The following is a 12,562-nucleotide window of genomic DNA, read 5'->3' on the forward strand; positions in this document are numbered from 1 at the left end:
TGTGTGTGTGTGTGTGTGTATGTGTGTGTGTGTGTGTGTATTTCAAAATTCTTGGTGTCAGAGAACTGTGTGTCACTCCAGGAAGGGATTTTAAAGCCTTGTTAATTTTTCTTTTACTCAGAGTTACTGCACTATAGACAGGTAAGTTCTGCAGTGCTGTGATTTGTTTGGTCTTCCACGCCATCCTGTAATGTGTAGTTTCACTGTGCTTTACAGACGAGGAAACTGAGACCCAAGATACAAAATGACCTCAAAGGCCAGCAGTTGTTGGGTGGGAAGCGATAATATTTGTTTTTGATTTTTAAAATCTTAATTAAAAAAAAAGTTTTATGTGTATGGGTACTTTGTTTGTATGTGTGTCTGAGCACCACATGTGTACAGTGCCTGCGGAGGTCAGAAGAGGGCACTCAGATTTCCCCAAAACCGGAGTTACAGACAACTGTGAACTGCCATGCTGGTGCTGAGAATTGAACCTGGGTCCTCTTCTGCCTTCTGAAGGCACCAGGCACATAGGTGGTACACAGACATACCCATATGTATAAAATAAAATATATATTTTATTTATTTTAATAAGTACTAAAACTTAAAAATCTATTCTGAAAATGAACTATCTTTCAGACTCACTTGTTTTTTATAGGCACTTTCCTTTTATTCAGTGACTAGGAGCCTGAGCATTTATGTTGCTCATTAAAGTCCACTTGTATCCTGCTAAGGGTGTGGCTGGGCGGTGGTGGGTACTTCTTGTTCAAGGCCTCGGGTTTGAGGCTCAGCACTGCAAATAAAACACAGCACAATATGACAAGGTAAATGTATTTTCCTTTGAAAATCCTTTGTAGTTTGTCTCCATCTTGGACTTGTGTCTTGCAGATGGACGCTGCAGACAGGAGCTGCACAGTGTCTGTGCATTGTAGTAACCACCGCGTCAAGATGCTGGTAACGTTCCCAGCACAGTACCCCAACAATGCTGCTCCGTCTTTCCAGTTCATTAACCCTACCACCATCACGTCTGCCGTGAAGGCCAAGCTGCTGAAGGTAAGGCTGCTTCCCAGCTTTAAGTTCTCCTTGAGTCTGCAGCACGGGCATTGGTAGGGTGAACACAAACCGCGATCAGTGAGATTTAGAAGTTGCCTGATGCTGCAGCATCTGCTGCATAGCTACTGTCCTGGCCTCCCCCTTGGTGCAGTCAGCAGTCGGGCAGGGTTCTTAATTTGCCTTCTTGAAGGGGTGGGTATAGATATCTTTTGAAATTCTAATAAAAACTGACTTTTCTTCAGAAAAGCTTTTACAAATGTTGGATTTGAAGGGTTTCACAAATATTGCGTGCAACTACATGAACCATAGGGAATGTGCTTGAGCATTTAGAGCTCTGCGTTAGTCTGAGGGGATGCTCTCAGCGAGACAGCTTCAGTTATCTAGAAAGAATAGGCAAGATAGATTTTGAAGCTAAAGAGTATTTGATAGGAAAAAAATATAGTCATTTAAAAATCTCAGAAAAGGTCGGGGTGGGGCTGGGGAAGAGTTGAGAGGTGACTCAGAGATTAAGAGCACTGGCTGCTCTTCCAGAGGTCCTAAGTTCAATTCCCAGCAACCACCTGGTGGCTCACAACCATGATGATGAGATCTGCTGCCCTCTTCTGGCCCGCAGGCATACATGCAGGCAGAACACTGTATACATAATAAATAAGTAAATCTTAAGAAAAAAAAATCTCAGAAAAGGAGCCCTGTGGGTTCAGAAGCTGATGTGTGTGTAAAATAATCTTAAGATAAATTAATTTTAATAGTATTTTTATTTAATTCAGCACATCTAAAGTAATATTATGTCAACATATAATTAGTGAAAATGAGCCAGACAGGGTAGTACAGTCCTCGTGTGGGAAGCAGGAAGGTCAGGAGTTCAAGGTCAGCTAAGCTAAATAGCAAGTTTGAGACCAGCCTGGTCTACATTACTCCCTGGGTTGACCCCCAAAATGAGATACTTTACACCTTTTATTTTTGGTATAAAGCCTTCTGTACTGTTGTGAACTCTCTTCTTGTAGCAGATGTGAGTTTGGAGGAGGCACACTCCCTGTGGTCTGTGCGGGCAGTGGCAACAGTGGTCCAGTTCATATCCCTAGCATGTACCTTATAATGCTGGAGGTCACCGTTAGTGGATAAAAATAGAAGTCTTTGCCCTGGCTTATATCACTCAGAATAGTTTTCTCTCCAACTCAGTGATTGTTTGTCCAAAATGATGAGATTTCTCATGTGTGGAAGTAGAGCTGTGTAGAACTCACCAGAAAGAAAGAATAGTCATTTTGTGTATGGCTCAGGAAAGTTCTTCCCTTGAGCCCCTATGGGAACCAATAGAAGAAGCCTCAGGCCTGACCAGGCGCCACCCGCCCAATGCCAGCATGCTTCCAGCGTCTTTGCAGAATAAAACCACACATGTAACATGTGGACGTACGATTATCTCCCTGATGGTGTTTTGGGTCTTTTCCAGATCCTAAAGGACACTTCCCTGCAGAAAGTGAAACGCAACCAGAGCTGTTTGGAGCCTTGCCTGCGCCAGCTCGTCTCCTGCCTTGAGTCTTTTGTGGTGGGAAATGTGAACTTGTTGGGCCAGCCTGAGCTTTAGTGTTGTGCACTTCCTATCCCCGAGACCCCGGCTCCAGTTGTAGTACTGCACCGCTGTTTTGTAATCCAACTTAACGGTGGGCTGTGGACTCCAGTGTGTTTGTCTTTGATTTCAGAACCAAGAGGATAGTGCTTCTAGCAACCCATTTGCACTCCCAAACTCTGTCACACCACCCTTACCAACATTTGCACGGGTGACCACTGCCTACGGGTCATACCAGGATGCCAATGTTCCCTTTCCTAGGACCTCTGGGGCCAGGTTCTGTGGAGCAGGTAGGTCTCTCTGTTCTTTGACTCTAACTCTGAAGGAGTGTAGCTAAGAAATTTAATTTTCTGCATAATTATCAGAAAATGTTTGTTTTTAACTTTGCAAGAGCTCAAAACAACATATGGTGTAATGCTAAATTGGTGTCTGTGGATATAGCCTAAGAACATTTACCAGGGACCCAGAGAGATGACTCAGCAGTACAGAGCTCCTGCTGCTCTTCCAGGGGACTCAAGTTCAGTGCCCAGGACCCACATGGCAGCTCACGACCACCTGAACCTCCAGCTCTGAGGGATCTGACGTGCTCTCTGGGCCTCAACAGGCACCTCTGGACATACATAGCATACACATACAGAGACACATACATGGACACGTAAATAAAATGAATAAGTCTTTGTAAAAAAGAATGTTTGCCATAATTGAAGTCTTCACTGGTTTAGTTCTGATGATCCCGAATTTGCATCTACTTAGATCCCTGATTCATTTATCTCTCCTGGATCTTGTAGACTCTCACGTTGTTCCTTTTAAGGATCAGTATAGTCACGAGCCTTGGCAGTTTGTGAAGATGTGCCTCAGGTATACTGAAATAGAAAAAAAAACAAAACCCGGCCTGGCTGGTGGTAACAATGGTTAGCATGTGCAAGGCCCCATGTACAGTCCTTAGTACCACCCTTAATCCCAGTTCTTAATATGATGAGGCTGGAGGCTTGCTGTGAATTCTAGTTCAACTTGGGCTACGTAGTGAGACCCTGTCTCAAAGAACAAAAAGACTACCCAGTCCTGCCTTAGGATTTCCATGTCCAGCTCACTGATTCTACCATGCTCATGTGTCTCCTTTGTCAGGTTACCTGGTGTACTTCACAAGGCCCATGACGATGCATCGTGCAGTGTCTCCAACAGAGCCTACTCCTAGGTGAGTTTGTGAGACACAGCAGGAATCTGCATCTCCGGGTCTCTCTGGAAAGTTCATTTCAGTTCTCCAGTGAAATTCCTCTTAGGAGATTCTTTCTTCAAAGACTGAGGTTCTTTAACTTGTTTCTCCTGTAAGGTTAGTATCAAAGCACTGGGAAGACAGCTTGATGAAAGTGGTTGTTCAGGAAGCTTTGGGCTGGGATGTAAGCCTCATGGTAGTACATGTACGGGGCCTATCCCACCCCCAGGACTAGGACGGGAAAGAGGAATTCTTTCTAAGTGTTTTACTCCCTGACAAAAACATTGTCCTGACCCCTAAAAACTCCTGGTCCTTTTGCCAAGCTCCACAGGAAACCACTGCCCTGACATCTGTCACCTTCTTTCAGTTTTGCCTGTTTTTAAACTTCATTGAATTAGAATCATGTAGCATGAACTGTTTTATGACTTACTTTGTTCAACTTAATGTTATTGAACTTGGTATGAATGGCTGCATGGGTCAGTAATTGCACTGTGTGAACATAATGTAGGGTGATTCGTTCTGTTGATGGATATTTGGATCATTTCCCGTTTGGGGCTATTAAAAATAAACTAGACACACACTCCTTTTTTCTTCTTTCATGGATACACTGATTTCCTGACCCAAGGAGTGAAACTGCCGAGTCATAGGTTAGACGTCTGTTCAGCTTGGAGAAGTGTGCTCGGTGGGGAGGGCGTTTGTCCCCTTCTCACTGAAGGCTCACAGGATTGATTGCTCCACGTCTTCTCTCTGTATTGCCAGTCTGTTCAACTTCTGTCATTGTGGTGGGTGGGAAATATTATCTCGTTGCTTTAATTTGCGTTCCCACGATGATGACTAATTATATGAGCAGCTTCTGTGTGCTTATTGACCATTTGGGCGTCTCCTTTTGTGATGTGTCTGTTCAAGTCCCAGGCGCCGTGTTGCATATTTGTGCTAGCTATTTTGATTGCAGATCTTTTGCTGGATGTAGGCATTGATTCTTTTCGAATATGTAGCTGTTTTTTCCTCCCTCCTTAATAACATTCAGTGAACAGGGTTTTCAATTTTGATGCTGTCTAATTCATCATTTTTTAATTTTATGGTTAGTGATTTTTGTATTATATCAAAAAGAAAGAAAGAGAGGGAGGGAGAGAGAGAGCAAACCTCAGTCTACATCAAGGTCACAAAAATGCCCTTCTGCATCTTCTTCTGAGAGTCTGTAGCTTTAAATCCCTTGTTTAAGGTCCATGGGCTCAGTCTCTTTGGTGTATGATCTGAGGAAAGGTGGACATTTGTTTTATTTAATAGAAGTTAATGGTTGGTTCTAGCACCGTTTATGCAGCCTGCCTTCCTGTGTGGCTGAAAAGTGGTCATCTGTTCCGGCACCCTAGTTGTTCTTGGATCTATCCGTCTTTCCCCATGTCTTATTCTCAGAATGTAGCCTTCTGTGATAAATCTTAAAATTTGGTAGAGTAAGTTCTCGAACGTTATTTTTGTTGAGCTTTTTTGTTGGCTACTCTTGGCCTTTGTACCTCCACAAAATTCTCTCAACTTGTTAGTTTCTACAGTGCCTGCTTGTATTGATTGGAATTATACTGACTCTGCGTATCACTTAAGATAAATTGGTTTTTTAAAAATGGTTGTTCAAGACAGGGTTTCTCTGTGTGTAGCCTTGACTGTCTTGGAACTCCCTCTGTTGGCCAGGCTGGCCTCAAACTCACAGAGATCTGCCTACCTCTGCCTCCCAAGTGCTGGGATTAGAGGTATGCTCAAGATGATGCTTTGACAGTGTGGAATCTTTTCATCCCTGGTGTGCTGTGTCTCTCCATTGTTATGTATCTTCTTTAATGATTCTTAGGAATAGTGCATATTTTTTCATCTTTTTTTTTAGGCAGGGCCTCCCTCAATAGCTCAGACTGCCTTGAGACTCACTATAGCCCAGCCTGGTCTTGAACTCATAGTAGCTCTTCCGGCTCAGCTCCCCTAGGACTGGGATTACAAGTATGAGTCCTATTTCTGGCTATTTGATGTGTTTTGATAATAAATAAAAATTAAAACTTTTCAAATTTTTTTATGTGTGTGTGTGTGTGTGTGTGTCTTTATTAGCCGAGCTATGTGTGTGAGTGCACATGTGTCGGTTACCAGCTGAGCCATCTTTTGGCCCTCAAATGATTATTTCTAGTATCTGAAAACACAGCAGATTTTTGTAGATTAGCCCTGTATCTAAAGCCACTAGTTAGGTCTAATAGTTTTTGGAGTCCTCTGTATTTTCTGTGTATATAGTCGTGGAAGAATCTGCTTCTGCAGTCTGAAGTTTTCATCTCTAAAAGCCGATTGATTTTGTTTCGTTTGGATTCCCCTTCTCTTCCCTTGGTTTCATCAATTCCTACGAAGAATGTTACTCAGGGTTAGAGGCTACAGCCAATATGAATAACGCTCATTCCAACCACAGATCTCTCTCAGCCCTCTCTGCTTACCACACTGGCTTGATTGCACCAATGAAAATCCGCACTGAGGCCCCTGGGAACCTGCGTTTGTACAGTGGGAGCCCAACTCGCAGCGAGAAAGAGCAGGTCTCCATCAGCTCCTTCTACTACAAGGAACGGGTAAGTGTCTGAGCCATTGCCTTGGATTCTTAGCCATCTGCATTCTTGTTTCCTGTCCCCCGCGTTCCATGGACAGTAGCTAAATTAGTAATCCCCTTGTAGTCTTTCACTTTCGTAGTTTATATAAGAAAGGCCATTGCTTTGTTGTTCTCAGTTGGTTTGAAATATTGTAAACTGTGGGGTAGAAGGAAAAATGGTTCGTTCTTTTACCGGAACTATAAAGAGTGCACTTTACTCCTTGTTTAAAATCTGTCCTGGCAATCCCCATCCATTGAATTGATTCCCACATATCAGGCAGAATAATTAACTTCAATTCTCCCGTGATATCCGATGTCCTGATGCCTGTCCACACGCCGAGAGCTGCTGAAGGCTGGAGGTCTCGGTGGATTTGGGACTACCTGATCTCTAGGTTTTCCAGAGTGGATTAGCCGGAACAAAAATTACCTGAACTTGCCCTTAATTTTTTAAAAAAAGATTTACTTATTATATTATGTATACAACATTCTGCCTCCATGTCTGCCTGCAGGCCAGAAGAAGGCACCAGATCTCATAATAGATGGTTGTGAGCCACCATGTGGTTGCTGGGGATTGAACTCAGGACCTCTGGAAGAGCAGTCAGTGCTCTTAACCTCTGAGACATCTCTCCAGCCTTTTTGTTTTGTTTTGTTTTTTTTGTTTTTGTTAACCTTGACTGGCTTAGAACTCAGAGAGGTCCACCTGCCTCTGCCTCCTGAGTGATGAGATTAAATGTGTGTGCCACCATGCCCGGCTTTTCTGGGATTCTTAAAGAGTGCAGTCCCTACAGGACTTATCATTTGGCGGGCAGGAACCTGCTGAGCCCAGAATGCCTAGAAGTCTCTGTGTTGCCAGTGAGGGCCTGGCATCGGCACTGACAGGCCTGAACACTCGGTGTTTCTGCTGACCTACTGCACACTGCACACACTCTGTCCTTAAGATTCTTCATGCTTTCCTTTAAAATGGGAAATCCCTGCCAGAAGTTAAAATCAGCCTTAAAAATAGAATCATTTAAAATAAAAAAAATGGTTTTTCTATCGATTATTTTAGGTATCTTTATGTGTTGCAGTGGAGTCTGCCTCCAGCTCCCTCTGATGGCTGGCCAGCTGTGACTAGTTCTCAGGGCTTATGTGGCTGAAGTCAGGCGGCAGCTGATATCGGCACTAATCCAGTCTTGGGCCAAGCCATCTAGTCAAGCAGGAGTATAGTTCTAGCTGCCTTCCTGCCTGCCTGCCACTCTCAACACTCCCTCTCCTCCTCTCCTTGATGGGGTTCTGTCCTGCTGGCTGTCACAGACTGTCCTCAGACACCCACCAAACTTTATCTCCCCAAAGTCATTTACGTTAAAAAAAAATGAGCTCCTGTCCCCCCTTTTCTGCAAGACATCTGGTAACTGGGTAGAAGGTTTGCTAGTTGGAGCATTCGGTTGGCTTCAGAGCCACTTAGGGTTAGGTAAATGAGGGTTTTACTTCATATCAGGGCTGGTTTGAAGAGGTCCCCGAGTCAGAGGCAGTTCTGAATGCCTCTTTGATTCACGTCAAGTGCTACCACCCGACTTGCAGTTTGATTGGCTAGCATAGACTGGCCTACATATTTGACTTGGTGCTCACATAAAGCCCATCTGTACTCAGAGTGCTTGTGGTTCCAAGACAGAGTCATCAGTGATGCCGGCATTCACGGTTAAGATGATCTTGCCCCGTTAGCCACCAGCACTGTGTTCCTAAAGAAGCACCAGGAGAGCATGTGGCTGCTCATGCTGCAGCTGGGAAGGACTAGGAGATCTCAGCTTGGGGCAGTTTCTAGACTGCTTTTCTCCACAGGAAATGGCTGTTCTGGTAGTCTGATCTGACATAGGAAGGGTTTATTTTTACATAGCAACCAGATAAAATGGGGAATACTTTTTTTTTTTTTTTATCACAGTGTAGCATGAAACTCTTGTGCTGCTGTATACCATGTGCACAATAATGTTATCTGGTCATAAGTGTGTAGTTTAGAGAATTAACAAGTACCCCAGTCCAAAAAAAAAAAAAAAAAAAAAACCCAGAAGACTGTAAGACCTTCTGGTCCCTGAGGGAGGGAGACACATTTAAAGAATGGCACATAATAATTGTGAAGGTAAATTCTGGACACTTGCTTCTGTTTGGCCACTTTTGATCTAAAGTTTCATGTGGTCAGTGTATTTAAGATGCCCAAAACAAATGTCAGTTGTTCTGTGAAATTTGAAATAATCTTCTCTCTCCCTGCCGCTCGTTCATGCTTTATCCTGTTTAAATAGAGCAGGGCAGCTAAAGTAATGGAAGTCCCATGCTGGCTTCCCTAGGCGGCCTGTCTTTCTCACAGAGGTCAGTCATTTTTGAGGACTGTTTTCTCCTCAGGAGAAATGATTTCATTTTATTATTTTTGGTTCGGAAATGTTTCCAGCTAACTGAAATCTTGTGTGTCCACATTTTTTCTGGTGTACTTCTATGTCCTTGTAGATCTCTGCCCCTGAGAGCTATAGATGAGGGAGATGGAAGGGCTGATGTGCCTGGTAAAGGCCTACGAAGAAGGAATTGCTCGAGATTGCAGGCTCTCATGCAGCGCCTAAAGACAGTGGTTTATTTCTCTTGTGTTTTTAATCTGCCCAGTTTAGGTTGAATTTGCATTCACCCTGTGTTTTCTAGATGAAATTACAGGGTTTACTACCAAAAAGTTAAAAGTATGAGTGACCTAAAAATCTGTCAAGTTTCGTATAAGCACAGATGTTCACAAGGACAGACTTGGCAAATAGGCCAGTGATTACCAGCCAAAGAAATAGTGGCCAGTCTAGAACTTCTAATAAATACAGAGCATCCACCTACAGGTACTTTCCAGATTTTGCAGCCTCTCTTCTCTGCTTCAGGTTATGCTGTTAAAATAGCTCTGTGTAAGTAGCTAGAGAGGCCTTTCAGGTAACAGAGAAACAGTCTGGTAGTGTGCAGACCCCCTTGGCTAGCTGGAGCGCCTGGAGAGCTCCCTCCTCAGCTTAGCCCCTCCTTCCCCGGCATTGCTCTGAAAATAGTGTTCAGCCCCAGTGCTGAGAGGCGCAGTTGCCTCATTGCTCCCCAGGCACACTGGGCACTGAGCCTACTGAAGACGCGCTTTAGGAGCAAGAGTGTGCTCTGCTGTGTTCCCCACAGCTGTGAGGTGAAGGGGAGACTATCTTTCCTGTCTCCACTTGCAGCAGGACCTTAGTCCTGTCAGAGCCCCTCCTACCTTCCCCTGGGCTCCTTTGTCAGAGCTGTGCTGACTTCGGCCTCCTTATACCCTGGACAGTGGCTAGGGAGCAGCATAACAGAAGGAAGCTGGGCGTGAGGCCGGTGGGCGGGGGAGGAGAGGGGCGCAGGCGCTGCCGGCTCAGGCTCGGCCTTTTCAGTCACCCCACTTCCCATTTTGGAGCAGATATACCTATAAATCCATCAGATGTGGGGGAAGCTTTCATTTTATTCTATATTTTTCCCTTTTAATTTTCTTGGTGTTTTTCTTCCCTTTTCCTGGGTGTAACGTTTTCACGCACAGATGTCTCCTCGCTCTGCCCGGCGACGTTGGTCCATACAAGCAATTAACGACTTCCCGGTACTGTGCGCTGTGCAAATGCTCTCCTTGACTAATCCTGTCTCTACCAAAGGCCCAAGAATAAAATGCCACCTGCCTGGCTTTGAGGAACCCGAATAACAGACAGGCTGGCTGGTTGTTCAGGACCAGCGACACTAAAATTTCCCCCCTGGGGAGGCAGGCACCAAGGACTGCCCCCTTGCCAGATGTGGTATTTCAAATGGGTAAATGCCTAAGGATCATGAATGGGCTTCTTTGCAGATGAAACTCACTGCTGGGTTCTTGGAAGGGACCCTGATCAAATGACTTCAGCTCACCTGATATCATTTGGGACACTTCTGCAAATTGCATGGAGCTTTCCAACACCTATCTTTGGCATGGGGGGGAGCAGAGGAAGATAGAAGAGACTTCTGCCATTTAGCCTCTGTTTTATAGTCTCAGACCAGTTCAGACAGGGAAGTACCTACTTGCTTCATTGGCGTACTACCTGAGCTGGTTTTATCCTTCAGGAATTTTCTGGAACAAATATTTCTTTTTACCATAGTATTTTGCATTCATAATGAAATTCGCTGTGGACATTCTCTGTTCTCCTTCCTTTCCTGCTCATTCCTATTGGCCATCTCCCCTCTTCTGTCTTCCTCTCCCACCCCCTTCATGTTTCAGTGGTACCCAGGTGGCCTAAGGCAGCCTTGAGGCCAGTGTCAATTTTGTTTGCTATAAAGAACGTTTAGAACAACAGACCAATACCCCTGTCGTACAAAAACCAGTTGAAAGCAAGAGCCTGGAGTAGCAAGAACCTCCGCTCAGCAGCTCTCAGGTAGAGCCGCCAGCACGGCCTCTTTCCTCGGAAAGCTGCTTCTGTCGCTCCCTTGCTGAGTTTCGCTGGTTTCCACCGCTCTTTAAATAGGAGCTCATTTGACTCACTGCCCACTCTGCTGATTATGCATTGTTGACGGGGTTGCTGCGAAGCAGTTGGTGGCTTATTCTTGGGCTGTTTTTACATTTAACCCATTTACTGGCATCGATGTTGCCTTTGATTGTAGCGGTGACACTAGTGGTGCTCATGGGCTGGCTAGTGGTTGTCATGTAGCGCTCCCTCCATCCGGCCCCTTCTACCTTGTCTTCTGCTGTCCTCCACGACCACCTCCCCAGGGTGTGCACAGGGGCCTCCCAGAGCTCGTCATGTGATAACCTGTCTGCCTTGCTTTGTCTCTCCTCCTCAGTCTCTTCTCATGACATCTGTGAGGAAGGGCTCATTCTGTTGGTGGAGCACTGAAAAGACCCGAGAGCAGGGCAGAGGCCTGGCCTCCTAGAGGTACCCATTTTGCTGAACAGGAAGGACTCCACCTTGAGACCTGTCAGAATGGGACCGGAGCAGTGCAGGAGGGCGAGGGGGCCAAGTTTTAGACCATGGTGCCCTTCCCTAACCTGGACAGAGTAACTACACCTCGACCTTGTGTGTCCGTGTTCTCTCCAAGCAGAGAAACCCAAGAGAAAGCCAGTGATGTCACTTGACAGCTGAGCAGACAGCAGAGAGCCCTAAAGTACCCAAAGGTATTAGGGAGAACGTTAGGTTTAGGGAAAGTGGATGGGGTGGGAATGTTTCTTATTACCCAAAGTTGTAGGAAATTCCCTGAAAAACTGTTCACCTTCTCATCAGGGAGCAGCCAGGACTTAAGGCCCCAGCTAACTTCTGTTTCAAGATTCATCATTTCTTCGTTTAGGCAGCTTTGTTATGTTTGAATTTCTAGAATAACTGACCATCCAGTGGTTCACTGAATGATCCCTGCATCCTGAAGGGGAGACATTTAAAACTGCCACCCTGCAAAATTAAAAAAACAAAACAAAGCAAAAACAACCACCTGTTTTGCCCCTGTAGGATTTTGGGCACTGTTTTGCACTTATTCCTTCCTAGATTAAAACAAACAAAACAGCAACAATAAAAGAGCCAAAACAAAGAGAGCCCCACAGAAACAAAACATTGGTGCTGTTCCCTGACCACACTTATGGTTTATCGCTAGCAGCAGCTAAAATTCGGGCAGCTTTATGTTGGAGAACCTCCTATTACAGGCTGAGGCAGCTGTGTGAGGTCATTTCATAGACACCCACGACATACTGGATGGAAACTCCTAGAAGCTTGTTGTCTCATGCAGTCCTAGGAAATACAGACGAATTTCTGCAATTCAATAAGGGACATTTGTAGAAGGTTGATGAAGACCATTGCTTTCTGTTTTTCCTAAGGGGTTGGTAGCTCACATTTGTTTGTTTCTACTGGTCTGCAAAAAGGGGAAGAGTCTTAAGATATCTCTTTGGACTCTGGTTTTTCTTCTAGATGCCTAATCTTAACAAACCCAGAAAAGATCACATGGTGCACACATACACACACACATGCACGCACACACACGCGTGCGCGCGCGCACACACATACACACACACACACACACACACACACACGTGCAACCGGGAGGCACATTCTCAAGGCCAGCCTGAAACCCTTCAGACAAAGTATCATTGGCTGAATCTGGCTTGTCCCGGGGAAAACTGTGTCACTAGCCTTTTAAACAAGAGAACCCCCCAAAA

General features: G+C 45.0%; 1 protein-coding gene across 2 annotated transcripts in view; it reads left to right on the plus strand.

Annotated features, from left to right (window-relative positions):
- The window catches only part of Wdr59 (WD repeat domain 59), a 68,631-nt gene that overhangs the window by 30,298 nt on the left and 25,771 nt on the right, over positions 1-12,562 (plus strand). The window contains exons 14-19 of one of the 2 annotated variants that reach the window (XM_013354988.2): positions 868-1,032; positions 2,480-2,575; positions 2,730-2,886; positions 3,722-3,791; positions 6,241-6,394; positions 9,947-10,003. In XM_013354988.2, coding sequence (XP_013210442.1) covers positions 868-1,032; positions 2,480-2,575; positions 2,730-2,886; positions 3,722-3,791; positions 6,241-6,394; positions 9,947-10,003 — 699 coding nt within the window. The remainder of the gene's footprint in view (positions 1-867; positions 1,033-2,479; positions 2,576-2,729; positions 2,887-3,721; positions 3,792-6,240; positions 6,395-9,946; positions 10,004-12,562) is intronic. The other variant, XM_013354991.2, reaches the window with a different exon arrangement.

The sequence above is a fragment of the Microtus ochrogaster genome, chromosome 4 (genome assembly GCF_000317375.1).
Source record: "Microtus ochrogaster isolate Prairie Vole_2 chromosome 4, MicOch1.0, whole genome shotgun sequence".
Lineage (NCBI taxonomy): Eukaryota > Metazoa > Chordata > Mammalia > Rodentia > Cricetidae > Microtus > Microtus ochrogaster.